Here is an 18,786-nt window from a genome sequence, read left to right as displayed (position 1 = left end):
CAATAAAATGAAAAAAATGCATTTTTATTTATTAATAAATTAATTATTATTTTCAACTTGCGTTTGTACATAAACTTATAGTATATGCTGATTACTGAGATAATTTAATTGACACTGTATTTTTCGCATTATCAAATAGCCTATTGTATAATTGCATAAACATAAAGAATTAAAAAAAAGTTATTTTCACTCTGACCGTACTGTGTGTAAACTTATTATGCCTAATAATATCTAAGGCTGCTTTGTTTGAGTACATAAGGTTTACCCCTGTAAAATATTAATAATTTATCAGGCAGTGCGCCTTTGATTTATCACTGTCAATAACAGTCAGCCTTCTTGTCTACCGACATAATACGTTTAGAATTAAATTAAGCGTCGTCTTGACAGTTCGAAATACAAAATAATTGTCAGAAATTAAAAAAAAAGTTGTACCTCTATTGTTTATTTAATTTTTTTTTAATTTGAAATAGACTTTTTTTAAATATGATTTAGTTTGAATATGTTTGAAAAATTGAGAATTTTATTTTATGTTTTATTAACGTTGTTCATACCTTATTTGTTGCAAGAATATATTTCAGCGATATTAATAAGTAAAGTTGGTAATTGTAATAAATGTAGATCTTGTGGGAAGTATTAGAAATGGAGATACCGGCATTATTTTTATTTATTATATTGATAAACATCACTTGTGTCGTTTCTGAACTGGCCTTGAAGTTTGGTAAGAAAATCATTTTTTTATTAAATTTAAAAAATAAATCAATGAACACAATGATTTTTGTAGTAAATCTTAGTAATTAGTTTTTTGTATAAAAAGTCCAATTGTCGTAAGTGAATATTTTAACAAATACGTTCAAATTTTCTGCACCATTCTAAACTTATATATGTTATCAAATTATTAAATAAGTTTTTTTTTAATTCATTAAATAAATAAGCAAATAAGTACTTTTTTTAAAATTATGTTAATGAATTGAAAACGAAAAGCAATGGACTTAAGACATATGACAAATTAAAAAAAAAAAAAAACAATTTAAAACCTAATGTTAAAAATACAGAAATGTAACGATAAAATTTCGGTACATCCATTATAGTAAATCATCGATCCATTCAATTATAAAGTCATCGGAGCGTCAAATCGCCCGCTAAAAGTAATTTAATAAGCAGATAAATAATTTAATTACTTTTTATTCGACATAAAGCTACTATTGATTTCTTGATGAATATTGTGATTCTTCCATTTTGAAAAATTTAAATAAGATCATTCGTTTTGCAATTCTATAAATTCTTCAGCAATGGGCTATTTGTCAATGCGAAAAATAAAGTATCGATTATTGTAATCAGTGTGTATTATGAGTTTAAAAATTGTTATTTATCAACGAAAATTGAAAATATTACGTAATTTTTTCAAAAATCCCTAAATAAAAATGCATTTTTTAAACGTTTGTCACGTGACACTAAACGCCCCTCATTTACTTGTTAACTTTGCTTTTCTACGATATGTACCACAGATAAAAATACAGGAAAGTGACGTCACTGACCCCATTGCAGCGCCATATTGTCCTAGTAGCGTTTTCGCGCGCTATTTAAATATGGACCTTTTAATATGACATTTTTCGGCAAATATGTACTAGAAATAAAAAACACAACTTTTACTGGGTTCCTTAACTTCTACTAAATAATATAAAATGGATTTTAAAAACCAGTCAAATAGACTATTGTATAGCAACTAAATGTAGCCCGCGGCGTCACTTGGACACAAGATCGGTTTGATCTCATGAATGTACATTTTATCAATAAAAATATGTTTTACAGTAATAATAACAGAAATTCACGAAAATGACTTGCCACAGCAAGTTGGGATTGCCATTAAACAAACAGAAGAAAACAAACAGGGTCTTGTTATTAGTGACGTCATCATTCAGCTGGACAGAGAGAACGAAGAGGATAGTTATAGACAGTGTAAGACGAAAAAGGTTTTATATAAAAAATAAATATAATTAAATGGAACGAGAATATCCAAGCGTGGTTTGAAGAACTAATTATTACAGATTATATCAATAATGTAGTGAAGAACCGAGATGGCCCAGTGGTTAGAACGCGTGCATCTTAACCGATGATTTCGAGTTCGAACCCGGGCAAGCACCACTATATATATATGTGCTTAATTTGTGTTTATAATTCATCTCGTGCTCGGCGGTGAACATCGTGAGGAAATCTGCATGTGACAAATTTCATTGAAATTCTGCCACATGTGCATTCCACCAACCCGCATTGGAACAGCGTGGTGAAATATATTCCAAGCCCTCTCCTTAATGGCAGAGGGGGCCATAAGCCCAGTAGTGGGAAATTTACAGGCTGTTTACTATTATCAGTAATACCTATTGCGGTTATTCGTACATTACTAAGAAACAGAATCCATGTTTAACAATAATTTTTCGTAATTTGTGAATCGAGATTGATAGGTTAAGATAGAATAATCTCAATAATTTAAGATACTTTATAAGCACTTGCGATTCCATATCCACATCATAAAAATTTTGTTTATAATATAACTATTATTAGAAACAGTATGTATATTCACAGCAGAATAGAATACAAAAATTCAAGATAAAAAAGAAAAATCACAATCTGTGCCGTACGAAAATAATGATATATAGATATGTTTTATTTTAGAAATAGTATCTTTTCACTCTTATAAATATTGTATTCTTTAAAACCATATTTTTATGTATACTGTAAACGAATGTCAATTTGTTTGGATCTGACGTAACGTTGGATTTTGTTTAAGAAAGTAGTTTTGGTGGGCTCTTAGAGAGCGGGTTTTTGAAACGGCGGCCATCTAAATTAAAAAAAAAATACATGTATGTAGTTGTAGTTTTCTCCTGTTGGTTATTACAAAAAATCATCTTACTATGGGCATATGATTTTGCGAACGCCTTGTATTAATGTAATAGGCTATTTGACAATGCCAAAAATAAATTGTGAATTATTGTAATCAGTGTATTTACTAATGAAAGTTATTTTAGCATTTCTATTTATGGATTTTTGAATAAATTAAGTATTATTTTCAACTTTCGTTAGTAAATAACCATTTTTAAACTCATAATATATACTGTACAATTCACCATTTATTTTTCGTATTGTCAAATAGCCTATTTGAAGGATGAAAAGCGAGCGCTTTTCAATTTACGACAATATAATCTATAAATGGATAGATGAAGTTTGTGCTACGCACATCATCAAAAGAAAGAAAGAGTGAGAAACAAAGAAAGAAAGGGAACGAAATAGCACTTTAAACATTAATCCTTTTCTAGTATGCTCATCCGTATCCCAGGGAGTCTCTCTGATCATAGACCTCTCCTGGTCGCCCTGGGAGATGGCCGAGGAGCTGTCATCATCAGCTGGTGTACCAATAGTGCGTTCGTTACTAGGATCCCAGCAGTTTATAGGAGGTTTTGATGGTTATTTGGAAACGAGGAATGCGACGGATGCTGCTATAATATTGGAGAGCGAAGTAGGTCAGTATTTTTCCAGAGAAGAAATATTTTGATAATATTCCTGTATTAAATGGACAGCCGATTAACTCAGTGGTTAGAACGCGTTCATATTAACGAATGATTGCGGGTTCAAACCCAGACAACCCTTCTAGTTGTTTAATGTAACGCCTTGACTAAAAGTAATTTAGCATAGTCGTTGAATGGGATATAGCAGACTTGACATTTCGACATTATCTACGACTATCTCGTGAACAAGACATTCGTAAATAATGTCGAAATATAGCTCCACCAACTAGGAATAAAAAAACATGGTAAATATTCCGTATTTAATAATATTAACTGTAATAATATAATTAACCATGTTAATTTAAATTCTTTATATAACTGGCTTTGTAATGTTTCGTTAGGTTAGGTTAGTTAGGTTAGGATATGGGTACCCCGGGAATCCCCCCTAGGTGTTAGAGGTCCGTATAGACGGGCCGACCGTCAGGGCGTCACGGTAGCATGCGTAAGCGATCCCGTGGCGCCCGCCGAAAGACGGAGAGGGTACCGCTGGTTTTTTAGTGGGTAAACCCGGTGGACCTGGGCGCACTCGGCGTCTAGGAAACCGGGGAGTCCCTCACACTCCACACTTTCCATCACGTGGGAGAAACGCGTAAAGCGTTTTGATATGAGTGACGTTGTAATGTTTCATTACGTTAGGTTAGTTAGGTTAGTATATAAGTGACTATGTAATTCGTTAGGGTGCGTAAAAAATGGACTGAATTAAAATCACCTGACTTTCACGACCGCCCAAAGGGCTATGTTACAATCCGCTAACGGATTGTTGTTTGGAGTTGGACGTTGAGTGACGCTAATTCATTCAACGTTCTTCTCTAGTCGTTCAATTAAATGTCATCATTCAATGAAGGCGCTAGTCATTTAATCAAATAGCAGATTCAACAAGATGACTGTGACATATATATTTTAATTTACCATTTAACAGATGTTGATAGAACTCTATACGAGTTACTGGGCCGGTCACATGTGCGTGTGTGGGTGCATGCTGGCCTGACCAGGGATTCCGCCAAAGCCCTTAAAGCCATGAGGCCCGAACCTAACTTTTATATAATCATCGGGAGTGGTGCTTTCGTAACTGCCACATACAAAAGGGTATGTAACCAATCATATAATATTTTAACCTTTTATTTCTATTTTTTTAATGTTTCATTTCGACATCTTTAACAATTGTCGTTATATTTCAACTTGTTTACACAAAAACCTTAAAAATTTATATACCTGAACCTTCATTATACATTTCTCTTTCTATTAGTGGAAGCCGTATGAAAATCCGTTCAGTAGTTTTTTTTATGATATAGGTTGGCGGACGAGCATATGGGTCACCTGGTGGAAAGTGGTCACCATCACCCATAGACAGTGAATCTGTAAGATATATTAACTATTCCTTACATCTTCAATGCGCCACCAACATTGGGAACTAAGATGTTATGTCCCTTGTGCCTCTAATTACACTGGCTCACACGTAGAATATCTGATGAGTTGTTGGTACCTACCCAGACGGGCTTGCACAAAGACCTACCACCAAGTTTTATAGTTTGTAGTGATATTGTTCGTTTTAAAGATAGTTTGTACTGGAGTAAATTTTTAGTAAATCTAAATTCTAGTAAATCAACTCTAGCAGAGTTGATTTACTAGAGAACTCACATTTTCAATTAGTGATTTGGGATCTAAGATGTTATGTATTTCGTTGTAATATACTAAAAGTCTATTCATTACTGAACGAGTGACGATCCGGCTCGAAGGACCAAATCCACAAGTAATTCTATCAAATCATTTCGTGTTTTAAACTTCAGAGTTAAAACAATAAATTATATTTTGCGGCGTGAAGTGTAAGAGAAAAGTCAGTTGATGCCATGACATTAAGGCCCATTCATCTCGCTTCCTTGATCTTTTCGCGTAGACATATATTGATAAAAACGTTTTTAATTAATGTGAAATAAAAAGGCCGATAGTGTACGTGGCCAGTCACCTCCATCCATCCATAGATAGAATCATTAATCATCCCATGCCACGGCGTGACCAACCTTTGAAACTCAGGTTATGTTCCTTATGTGTAAATACGCTGTTTCACTGACACCGCCCACTGCCTTGCGGGGCAAAGGGCCTCGTACCCGAAATTTGAAAAAGTACAACATAACATTGAGATCAGAGTACTGTAAAAAAAACAAGGGCCTCGCAAATTGTATATTGCCCACATTAAGATTCGATCTTGCGCCGCTACTGCACATATGGACGCAGTGTGATAAATGTGTGTACACAGATTGGAAAAGGCGCAATCACATATAGGAATATAGTAGAAAGATCTAGATGCAAATTGCAACACTCAGTAATACCTATTTGTGCGTTCCTCATTCTTGTAGGCAGTTAAAGAGAAGCTAGTGAAACGTAGATACCGTTGGAACTTAATCGTCACGGATTACGAGAACATCGACGTATCCAACATAATTCTGCCAACTGTCGTGATGCAAGCTGATGCCGCTGAATGCTGCAAGCTGTTAGGGCTCAGCGATGGATGCAGTTGTGTGATGAGTTTGGAGGTGAGTACTTAACACGGTGGTATCATTTTATTTTTTTACATTCCTGCCGAAATGTCCCAGTGGTTAGAACGTGTTCTTAGCCGGAGATTACGAGTTCAAACCCAGGCAAGCATCAATGAATATTCGTGTGCTTATTTTGTGATTACAATTCATCTCGTGCTCGGCGGTGAAGGAAAACATCGTGAGGAAACCTGCATGTGTCTAATTTCATATAAATTCTTCAACATGTGTATTCCATCAACCCGCATTGGAACAGGGTGGTGGAATATGTTCCAAACCTTCTCGTCAAAGGGAGAGGAGGCCTTAAGCCAGCTGTGTGAAATTTAAGGGCTGTTGTTGTTGCTGTTGTATTCCTGCGATACGGAGCGTTTAAGACTTCCTGATAAAACTATCATATATCACAGGATTACACCCCATAACGTTTAAGATACCAAAACTCGGTGTGATGTGATCGAATTTTATTTCTTTAGTGCAGCACGCGATCAAAGAGTCCTTATATTGAAGTAGGTACACCATAGCGTTCGAAAGCATGAGAACTCCTTCTAATCGTGTTGGTTTTGCCGCCCCATCTTATTATGAATGTGTGCGAATAGACAATGCATGTGTATTTGCACGCACACTTGTGGACTATAATATGTTCCGTATAGTTGGCTGGTTGGTTTTGAGATTAGCTACCGTAATCAATCAATGTAAAACTGTTTCATAAGATCAACACCTATTACAAAAAATTACAGCCCAAGTATCCCTTTACAGCTTCTATAGTTATATCCCCCCCCCCTGATATTTGAAAATTGTAGTTTTGACATTTGAAAAATTGAAATATCATCCATGGTTACAGAATACCAGCAATTGACGATCTTGTTGTAACAATGTTATTTCCAGAAGAAACAATACATAGTCAACAATCTAATCTATTACGTAGCAGAAACGCTATCAAAATTGGACACGGATAAAATCGTCAGCGTTAACTGCGAGACATCGGATGGCGAGATGAATGTAACAAAAGAGAGATTCAATCAAATAATCGAAGAAGATTTGGCTAATAATGACACATTATTCTTCTGGGACACTGAAAGGTTATCTTTTTCTTCTTTTTGTATGGCTTATATTTGTACCAGAAAGGCATCGATTATTTGTTGTATTCCTAGAACATTTTTTTATATTGACGACCTCCGTGGTCGAGAGATGTGCATCATTTCATGGGTTCTGTCAGAGGTTGAATTCCCGGCCGAATCCTTGTAGATTTTCATTAGTGTTCTATGTTGTTATGGGTCTGGGTGTTTGTGGTGCCGTGGTTACTTCTGATGTTCCATAACACAAGGGCTTCAGCTACTTACACTGGGATCAGAGTAATGTATGTGATGTTACTTATATGCTATATTCCTAGCTTACATTGGAGTGTATGATGGAATAGACTCCGATACAAGAGGTGAGGTAGTGGAATATTTACAGGCTGATAGACTATCCTTCCCCCAATAGGTCTGGCTTATTTTTGAGGTCACGTTTCATCCTGTCCACTTTTACACCGGAGGCTGGTCTTCAGAAAATAGCGACCTGGTCCGCTGATGAGGAGTACAAGTTGCTGCCTGGTGTGGTTCTGGAACCGTTGAGGAATTTCTTCAGAATTGGAACATCTCCGGTAATTCTTTCATAAAATTAGCTTTTTATTTAACGACGGAGCCGACGACGGACTTCGAGCCGATGTAGCTCAGTGGTTAGAACGCGTGCATCTTAACCGATGATTGCGGGTTCAAGCCCAGCCAAGCACTTTTTGTAATTCGTCTCATGCTTGGCGGTCAAAAACATCGTGAGGAAACCTGTGTGTAATTTTATATAAATTCTGTCGCATGTGTATTCCACCAACCCGCATTGGAACAGCGTGGTGTTCCAAACGCTTTTCCTCAAAGGGAGAGGAGGCCTTAGCCCAGCAGTGGGAAATTTAAAGGCTGTTGTTGTCGTTGTAACGATGGATCATGGCGAGTACTAATTTGCAAAGGCTTTTTTTTTTCACAGGCAGTACCGTGGACGTTACCTAAGTATGACCCGGAGTCAGGGGAACAGATGTTCTCAGAAGATGGGGAACCTCTGTATGAGGGTTACTGCATCGACCTTATTGGCAAAATAGCTGAGGTGAGTTATAACTTTAAATTAAAGCTCGACAAAATATTTTTGTCAAGGTACATGGTACGGAGCCAAGACAATAATATACTTTACATCAAATGTGTTTTGAAAAATTACAAGTTTATTTCAAAGACATTTCTACTAAGGGAGCGTCCAAGTATTACGTAACGCAATGTGGGGGTAGGGGGGTGTCTCGTAAAACGTTACGATGCGTTACAAGGGCGGGAGGCTTTCTTATAAAGCGTTACGTAACATTTTTTTTAATCTGAAAAATTATGGTGCGTTGTAAAGGGAGGAGGAGGGTCCAAAATCTTTATAGATTGCGTTACTTAATACTTGAACCATTCTTAAGCGACAAGGACGGTATTGCACAAATATGTGTGTACTATACTTATGTGTTGTGTACAATAAGAGTTTTCTTGTCTATCTATTCCCTACTACCTGACAATATTATATCACGATTACTATCACCCTCTCATCAAGTACATGCTTGTAACTGCTGGCATAATTTCTCATACTCTATTTAGCAGTGGCGGATTTACCAATAGGCTAAGTAGGCTGGAGCCTAGGGCGGCAGCTTTAGAGGGGCGGCAAATTTAGCCCAAATTTTGTTATTATCTTACCGAAATAAAAAGAAATGTAATTTTATGCATTCACATTACGTCCGTAATCTGTATACTCGTCACTACATAGCGGATTGGAAAAATAATCTAGTAACTGACAAAAATTTCACCTAGTTTATTATCATACTAACAACGGGAAATACCGACGTAATGAGGACGATAGAACACAAATCATAAATGTTGCAAAAAAATAGTAGGGGCGGCAAAAATTGAATAGCCTACTAGCGGCAAATTTGTAAATCCACCACTGCTATTTAGATTACATGGTAACTACCGTGACCAAGGGCATGTGAATAAAACGAGTATCTGGCTCAGACCCTTTTTACATATACATAGGTTTTTGACATACTGCTCAATTACATAGACAGACATCAAGGTGATACCACAGACAATTACTATTCTTTTATCTAGTTAGACAAATACCTAGGACAGTAATTCCATTCGTACAACGAATATGATACCCAAAAAAAAAACCGCAGATATCATTTTCAAGGTCAAATTTAGAAACGAGAGATTTTATTCCTATTGTAATGTTATGTCTCCTGTAAAAGTTGTATGATGATCTTTTAAATCGAACTGATGGCATACTTTTTTTAGGAGATGGGCTTCGACTATGAGATAATAACGCCCAAATCTGGTACATTCGGTAGAAGACTGCCAAACGGCTCTTGGGATGGTATCGTCGGGGATCTGATGACCGGGGTGAGTACATGAGAGGTATCCTTTCAGATTGCAAGGAATGATTCACTAGGAAGGTATACGTATAAGATTCACTTAGATTTTTTGGAAATTGTTTGCAATATGACGAAGATTCTTCAAGATGTCGACCAAGAGCTTTATTTGCGCCTATTAAATTAATGGAGTTAATTTTTTTATGGTTTTGTTTTGTTTTTTGAGGTAGCAGTGATGAAACTTTTATTTCATATACAACACCTCGCCTTATTACCACTGGTGATTGGAGGGCTGGTTTGATTTTTGCTAACGGGGAAATTCATGTCTTTATTATGACTTCTAACGAAACAGACTGACCCGTCCCGACTTCGCCCGGGTATACATAAGAATTATTAACATTAAGTCCCAAAACATATAGTTACAAATATGAATTTAAATTTTTTGACTCAGTGGCGGATTTACCAATAGGCTAAGTAGGCTGGAGCCTAGGCCGGCAGATTTAGAGGGGCGACAAATTTAGCCCAAATTTGTTATTATCTTAGAGACATAAAAAAAAAAATAATTATATGTAAACACATTACGCCCGTAATCTGTATACTCCTCACTACATAGCGGGTTGGAAAAATAATCTAGTAACTGACAGAAATATCACCTAGTTTATAGTCATACTAATAACGGCAATAAAACCGATGTAATGAGGACGATGGAACACAAATCATAACTGTTGCAAAAAAAGTAGGGGCGGCAAACATTGAATAGCCTACTAGCGGCAGATTTGTAAATCCGTCACTGCTTTGACTTCAAAAATACAGTTTGACCCCAATCTTAACCGTAAAGAATGGAATGCTATCAAGATTTCCGTTGAACTAAAATTATTAAAGCGTCAGGACGAAAAATGAACCAACACTCCTGTTACCAGTGAAGGCACATGGGTGAGGTATTATACATTTAATCAAGGTTTTTGCCAATTCCAAGGTACAATTTCAGCTGCAAATGGGACAAAAATCTTAATCTGTAATTTTAACACAGGAAACGGACATCGCAGTCGCCGCTTTAACGATGACAGCTGAAAGGGAAGAAGTGGTCGACTTTGTAGCGCCGTATTTTGAACAGACTGGCATTCTTATTGGTACTTATTTACTACATTTATATATGTAATAAATAATGATAAATGTGAATACTCTACTTTAATAGGTTAGATGTAGGTAGACTTTTTAGTTTTCGGTATTCTTTGGCAACGTTGTTACCTCTCCGAAAAAACTCCAGAAAGTCACATATAATCTTGCTGTTATGGTTTAGTTTTAATTTCATATATGTTGACAACGAAACAATCGATGTTCATATAAATTTAGGGTTTTTGATACATCGTGTTTTAATAACAGTTGATCATAAAATAACGTATATATTTGATGGATAAATAATTTTTTTTTTAGTATTCGTTGGCGGACGAGCGTATGGGCCTACCATGGTATGGGCCCACCTAATGGTAAGTGGTCACCATCACCCATAGACAATGAAGCTGTAAGAAATATTTACTATTCCTTACATCGTCAATGCGCCACCAGCCTTGGGAACTAAGATGTTTTGTCCCTTGTGCCTGTAGTTACACTGGCTCACTCACCCTTCAAACCGCAACACAACAATATTGTTGTTTGGCGCTAGAATAACTGATGAGTGGGTGGTACCTATTCAGACGGGTTTGCACAAAGCCCTACCACCAAGTATATGAATAAAATAAATTTCCAGTCATACGGAAACCGATTCGAAAAACGTCCCTTTTCAAATTTATGACGGTCCTACGGACAGAAGTGTGGTTGAGCATTGTGGCAGCTTTGCTCCTGACCGGCTTCATGATCTGGCTGCTGGAGAAGTATTCCCCGTACTCTGCCAGGAACAACCCTGACGCTTATCCTTATCCGTGCAGGTAAGTCACGTTTCAGGTTAAAAAGAACTTTATTACTCTACTATTTTATTGTATTTATATGGCCTTAAACCTTATTAGTCTATGTTTGTTCTAGCTTAAGTTTTTAATAGTATTTAAGTTTTTAATATTACTTAAGAGTGTATTACTTTGTATTTAATTTAACAGTGCTGTAAATGCCTGTAATTGTTGTATTATCAGTGTTTCTTTACTATATTGTCCATGTATTGTATACAAAAACCTTCCTCTCGAATCACTGTATCTATTAAAGGAAACGCATCAAAATCCGTTGCGTAATTTTAAAGATTTAAGCATACATAGGGAAAGACGGTAAGCTACTTTGTTCTATACTTTTTAATTATGAAGAACCTTACCGTTAATGTTTACAATGGACAATACATATAACTGGTTGGTTTTTCAAAAATACATCGGTAATGAAGGCATATTATTCAATAAATATACATATAATAAAGCGATAAAAAAGCGTCTAATTAATACTTGTTAACTTCCAGGCAGGATATATTACTTACACTTATAATTGTATTAAAACTAATATGACCTTGTATTTTTAAATGATGAAAAGAGTAACTACAGATTTTCTTGCCAGTTCTTCTCGGTAGAATCTGCACTCCGAACCGGTGGTAGCTTCACTTAATATAGCTGATAAATGATGATTTAAATCGTTTGTAATAGCCTGCTTAGGTTTAGGTTTAAAGAAGTTTATTTCCAAAAAGAACAAAATTCGCTTACAAAGGAAATTTTAAAATTATAACTACAATTAAGATATTACAAATAATAAACAGTAGTGATATTAAATAAGATCAGTGAAATCATCTATTATATGGGTTCTTAATCGTTTTTTAAATATATTTAGAGATTTTGAATTTACAACACTTAGAGGCAAAGAGTTACTACTACTGAGTTACTACTACAACATACTGCTTGGATAAGTTATATTTCGATTTCACCAAAAAAAAAAGCTAGAAAATAAAAAAGGTTTATTATTACAGAGAGTTTACGTTAAAAGAGAGTTTCTGGTTCGCCCTGACGTCGTTCACCCCTCAAGGGGGCGGAGAGGCCCCCAAGGCGCTCTCAGGGAGAACTTTAGTGGCCGCGTATTGGTTGTTCGTGGTGCTGATGCTGGCCACGTTTACTGCTAATTTAGCTGCATTTTTGACGGTCGAGAGGATGCAGGTACCATTCTATTAAATTTTTAAACATTATTTTATTTTATTTATTTATTTATACTTTATTGTACACCACATGTTACACATTATAATATGTCACAATATTATATATAATATTGTAGAGTACAACGGGCGGTCTTATGGCTAAGTAGCGATTTCTTCCAGACAACCCAATATTATATTATATTTAAGATATATATGTATAATAAATACGCCAGTAGAATGTGTAGTATTTATTTATTGTTGGTTTTATTTTTATAAAATATTATTGCACTTATGTTAACAAATCGAATTTACAATAATTTTTAATTGTTGTTCCATGCGCGACACCCTTTTTGTTTTTTTTTTAATAATTAGTTTGCGCGGGAAAACATCTTGTATTATTTTATACAGCCATACCAATGACGTTCTAGAATCGATTACACTTTTACGAAAACGGATACACTAAGAAAATATGAGTTTATTAAATATATAATTATAATTTGCCTTAAATGTCTTGTGTATGATGTAATGAAAGGCAATTGATTATAGATATATGTATTGTAATATAATTTGCAATATTTAATTGTTAGAACGTTATTACAGCGCGATGTCAGAATGGCGACTCCGCGACAGAACATATAATAATGTATTAATTGACAATGTAGCATAACGAATGTCAACCTGCCATTATGGACAGTGATTTTTGCTTACATTAATAAAAGATAATACGTAGGCACAATCATGTAAATATATTAGCATAAAGAAGTATTTCTAACATATATAAGATACTAGTTGTCGCCTATGGCTTCGTTCACGTTTTACGGGTTACTTGTCATGTGTTACGCAAAAAACGTAGTCTATGTACTTTCATGAAGTTCAAGTTTGCTTCACACCGAATTTCATCAAAATCGGTTCATTGGTTCGTTCGTAAAAGAGCGACAGATAGACAGACAAACAAGTAGAGTTACTTTCATATTTATAATTTTAATATAGACTAGTTTCCACCTACAGCTTCACCCGTGAGTTCTGGTCTTGTTTTGGGTAATAGTAGTAAATAAAAATTGCCTAAATCCTTCAAAATTTAATAAAACATATCAGACTGACTTTCCCATTTGTTATTTTAATATTGATTTAGTTTAAAGTTTTAATGAATTGGCAAGTTCCATTGAAAAAAGGCTATACAAAGCCTTTTCCAATGGAACTTGGAAGTAGGAATAAAGATAAACAAATCTTCGTTTAGTCTACCCGTGACCACGAACGCTGTAAAGTGCTCGAAACGTCGGGATGTTAAAAATAATTAATATACGCGATTCAAATCCGTTATAGCTAGTTTTATTTCAATGTGTAATCGCGAAAATTTAAGACAACATTAAATCTTCGATTTTGATAATCTATGCGGTCTGCTACTAACTTAGCTATGTTGTGCACTGCTAAGAGTTTATAGGGTGTTTACAAGAGTGTACAGTCAGTCAAACCCCTCCAAAACAAACAGGTCAAAGATGCAGGTCTCAAGAGATTTTTTCGTCACTGGTAACAATCGAGTGACTTCCAGACGCCAGTGTCCTCGCTAGAGCAACTGGCGAGGCAGTCCCGCATCAACTACACGGTGGTGGAGAGCTCCACCATACACCAGTACTTCATCAACATGAAGTTCGCTGAGGACACGCTTTACAGGTTTTTATTTTTATTTTTATGGAACAGGTTGCCGAATATATAAGGCACCTGATGGTAAGTGGTCATCACCCATAGACAATGACGCTGTAAGAAATATTAACTATTCTTTACATCGTCAATGCCATACCAACCTTGGGAACTAAATTGTTATGTTCCTTGTGCCTGTTAAATATTGATCATTAATTCCGGAGATAACTTCAAACAGACAAACAGATTGGGACATTATAATATTAGTATAGATACAATCTAAAAAGTATTTCCTACCAGAGTCTGGAAGGAGATAACGTTGAACGCGACGTCAGATCAGGCGCAGTACCGCGTGTGGGACTACCCCATCCGCGAGCAGTACGGACACATCCTGCTAGCCATCAACGCGTCAGGTTTGGCATTTCATTATATTAGCAACCCGGTCGCCGGATCCGGTAAACGTGTAATGAAGCTGCATCAGATTATCAAGAACCGTTTTTGCATATTGCAATCCCTGATTAGATAATAAATAAATATTGGAGAACATCACATACATTACTCTGATCAAAATGTAAGTAGCTATGTAAGTACCCATGAAAACTGGTGTACACACTCGACCACAGAGGTCGTCAAATATAATAACATACAATAATGTATTTATGTTGTTACTTTTGAAAGTGTGTGTTAAGATCTGTTTGAATGTGTGCCGTTGTTGTATATTGGTGTTTGTAATAGCTGTTTTGGTGCTGTGGTCCAGTCATCTTTAACTAAAGTAAAAAGTAAAGTAACAGCCTTTAAATTACCCACTGCTGAGCTAAGGCCTCCTCTTCCATTAACATTGATTGCAACATATTCCACCATGCTGATCCAATGCGGATTGGTGGAATGCACATGTAGCACAATTTCGATGAAAATAGACACGTGCAGGCTTCCTCGCAATGTTTTCCTTCACCGCCGAGCACGAGATGAATTATAAATACAAATTTAGCACATATATATATAGTGGTGCTTGCCTAAACCACGCGGCCATCACAGCTTTCACCTAACCATCTTTACCTAACCATGATGTTATTAGTTACTGTTGCGATGTCGCGTAGGGCCGGTACCCGACGCGAGGACTGGCTTCGAGCAGGTGAACGAGCACGCTGAAGCCGACTTCGCCTTCATACACGACTCCGCTGAAATCAAGTGAGATTATAATAGATTAACAGCTCGTAAATTTCCCACTGCTGGGCTAAGGTCTCTCTTTTTTGAGGAGACTTGACCAGTAGCGGATTTACCAATAGGCTAAGTAGGCTGGAGCCTAGGGAGGCAGATTTAGAGGGGCCGCACATTTAGCCCAAACTTGTTATTATCTTACAGAAATTAAAAAAAAATAATAATTATATGTCTACATATTACGTCCGTAATCCGTATGCTCGTCACTACACAGCGGGATGGAAAAATAATCTAGTAACTGACAGAAATATCACCTAGTTTATAATCATACTAATAACGGGAAAAACCGATGTAATGTAGACGATGGAACACAAATCATAAATGTTGCAAAAAAAGTAGGGGCGGTAAAAATTTAATAGCCTACTAGTGGCAGATTTGTGAATCCGCCAATGGACTTGACTATACTAGAATAATGTAGGGGGCTTATTAGACCCCGTAACGTTTAAGAAACTACTACTGTCTACTCGATGTGAAGTGATCGAATTTTATTTCCTCAGCGCGATACGTGGTCAAAGAACATGCTGTTTTTAAATTTATCACTTCCCTAAAATAGGCTATTTGACAATGCGAAAAATAAATTGTGAATTTTTGTAATCGGTGTATATTATGACTTTAAAAATGGTTATTTACTAACAAAAGTTGAAAATAATACTTAATTTAATCAAAAATCCATAAATAAAAATGCATTTTTCCAAACGTTTGTCTAGTGACACAAAAGGCTCCTGATTGGCCGGGCTTATGATTAAGTCACTTTCTTGTAAACTTTGCTTTTCTACTATATGCACCACAGATTAAAATACATGAAAGTGACGTCACCGACCCCATTGCAGCGCCATATTGTCCAAGTAGCGTTTTTGCGCGTTATTTAAATATGGAATTTTTAATATGACATTTTTTGGCAAATATGTACTAGAAATAAAAAACACAACTTTTACTGGGTTCCTTAACTTCTACTAAATAATATAAAATGGATTTTAAAAACCAGTCAAATAGCCTATTCATCAAATAGATGTTACGGCCTTCGCACGGTAGAGATATATATAATGTTTTTCTTCGTCGCATACGAGGCGTAATAGACCTCGCTACATTGAACGTGAGAGTTATTCACTGAGTTCTAAATCCATCAAGATTTATTTATTTATTTAATGCCACACTGTATACATATAATTACAAGATTCTCTCCCAATTCAATGTTAAAGCACTTAAAAAAAAACAAATTTAAAATATCTTTCCGTATAATAACTCAACTCAACTCAAATAACTTTATTCAATATAGAAGCATTACACTTTCTTATTGATGGTCAATTGAAACTATCACCGGTTCGGAAAAGAAAATATCCTGACCTGAGAAGAACCGGCGAAAGGAACTCAGCGGGGTTTTTTTTGTTTGTCTCATATATTATATAAACAATTTAATATGAGATGAAATATAACACTAAATTGTATATGATATATTCCAAGCAGCAATTATTGTGAGTTCACTCAGACTGCAACAAAACAAATCCACGCTGTCTGCTATTACAGTGAGAGTACGTAACGTGCGCGTCAGTGGTGCTTCAATATATATTTAGAACCAGAAGTAGGAAGTAAATTAACCTCTAAAACAATCTACCACAATAGAAAAACATTTAGTATACAACACAAATAACCATCAATAATCACATTACGCCGTAATAATTATATTCGCGATCTCTATGTGTCAACCACGAATCTCCCGCCTTTTATTTTTTTAAGGGAAGTTGTGTGACTTGACACAGATGTTGCTTGTTTATTCTAACAATATATTTATGCCGTATTTATGATAGTCACGTGACAATCTAGTTCCTTCGTCACAGATATGAGATAACACGCAACTGTAACCTCACGGAAGTCGGCGAGGTGTTCGCGGAACAGCCCTACGCCATCGCAGTGCAGCAAGGCTCGAGGCTCCAGGAGGACTTGTCCAGGACTCTCCTGGATCTGCAGAAGGAACGATTTCTGGAACAGCTGGCTTCCAAGTATGTGGTTTTGAGACTTTTTTATTAGTATGTCATTATTTATGTTACATTACACATAGTCACTCAGACTAAGTAAGGTCGTAAACAGACATACATCGCGCATATACAAACACACAGCACTCACATATGGCCTAAAACCATTTTAAAAACTATATTTGGTTTAATAAATGTATACAGCAGTAGTTTTTGTAATAATGTTAGAAAACCAGAATTGATTGAATTATTTTATTGTTAATGATTATTATTTTATATCCTTGAAATAAATTTGTTATAAAAGTAGTTTTATTTTGTTAATAGTATATATAGTAATCGATCTGCAGGTATTGGAACGAGTCGGCGAGACAGGCGTGTCCCGACGCTGACGAGTCGGAAGGTATCACGCTCGAGAGTCTGGGTCAGTATTTATATTTATTGTTCTAAGTTCCAAACCCTCTCCTTAATGGAAGACCTCCATGGTGACCTCGACGACTCCATGACGACCTCCATGGTCGAGTGGTGTGTACACCGGTTTTCATGGGTATGTCACTCTGAGGTCCCGGGTTCGATTCCCGGCCGAGTCGATGTAGATTACCATTAGTTTTCTATGTTGTCTTGGGTCTGGGTGTTTGTGGTGCCGTCGTTACTTCTGATTTCCATAACACAAGTGCTTCTGCTACTTACATTGGGATCAGAATAAAGTATGTGATGTTGTCTCATAAAAAAAAAATGGAAGAGGAGGCCTTAGCCCAGCAGTGGGAAATTTACAGGCTGTCACTTTACTTACTTTACTCTTTCATCCTTCAAACCGGGACAATGCTGCTTGATGGTAGATTATCTAAGTGGGTGGTACCTCCCCAGACGAGCTTGCACAAAGCCCTACCACCAAGTATCACTTATCACTTGTTAGGAGTGAGAATGAGTCAGGATTAATCCTGCTACTTATAATCGCTAAGAGGTCAATAAAGCATTTGAAATTATACTAAAATAATTAAAGAATTTTCCTTACAGGTGGAGTATTCATAGCAACATTATTCGGTCTAGGGCTAGCCATGATAACGTTGGGCTGGGAAGTGTTTTATTACAAGCGAAAACAGAAAAACAAAGTCCAAGCCATAGACGCGACCATAGAGAAGACAGAAGCGTTCGTAAAACCAAAGAAAGTACCCAAAAAGATAGCGGACAGTGTTGCCAAGTTACGAAAGAGGAATAAAAAGGGTGGCAATATCGTTAAGAACGTCACGATCGGGGATCATTTCAAGCCAGCTGATAAGGGTGTATCTTATATTAGTGTTTATCCCAGGGGTGGTTATAGACCATAAAATACATTAGGGCGTTGCTTATTAACAATTTAGTT

The 18,786-nt window shown here is 36.1% G+C and overlaps 1 protein-coding gene across 1 annotated transcript; it reads left to right on the top strand.

Moving 5' to 3' along the window:
- Positions 1-627: 627 nt before the first annotated feature.
- On the top strand, positions 628-18,762 carry LOC124541576 (glutamate receptor ionotropic, kainate 2). The gene is made up of 18 exons (XM_047119492.1): positions 628-718; positions 1,810-1,956; positions 3,312-3,515; positions 4,480-4,646; positions 5,915-6,091; positions 6,974-7,167; positions 7,571-7,730; positions 8,105-8,221; positions 9,433-9,537; positions 10,537-10,636; positions 11,254-11,431; positions 12,439-12,622; positions 14,150-14,271; positions 14,539-14,651; positions 15,336-15,426; positions 17,292-17,453; positions 17,774-17,847; positions 18,441-18,762. Exons 1-18 carry the CDS (start codon positions 640-642, stop codon positions 18,749-18,751), a joined length of 2,685 nt encoding a protein of 894 aa, XP_046975448.1. The 5' UTR covers positions 628-639; the 3' UTR covers positions 18,752-18,762.
- Positions 18,763-18,786: the final 24 nt, after the last annotated feature.

The sequence above is a fragment of the Vanessa cardui genome, chromosome 28 (assembly GCF_905220365.1).
Source record: "Vanessa cardui chromosome 28, ilVanCard2.1, whole genome shotgun sequence".
Taxonomy (NCBI): Eukaryota; Metazoa; Arthropoda; class Insecta; order Lepidoptera; family Nymphalidae; genus Vanessa; species Vanessa cardui.
Note: the sequence above shows the minus strand (reverse complement) of the source record. Positions and strands in the feature narration are given on the sequence as shown.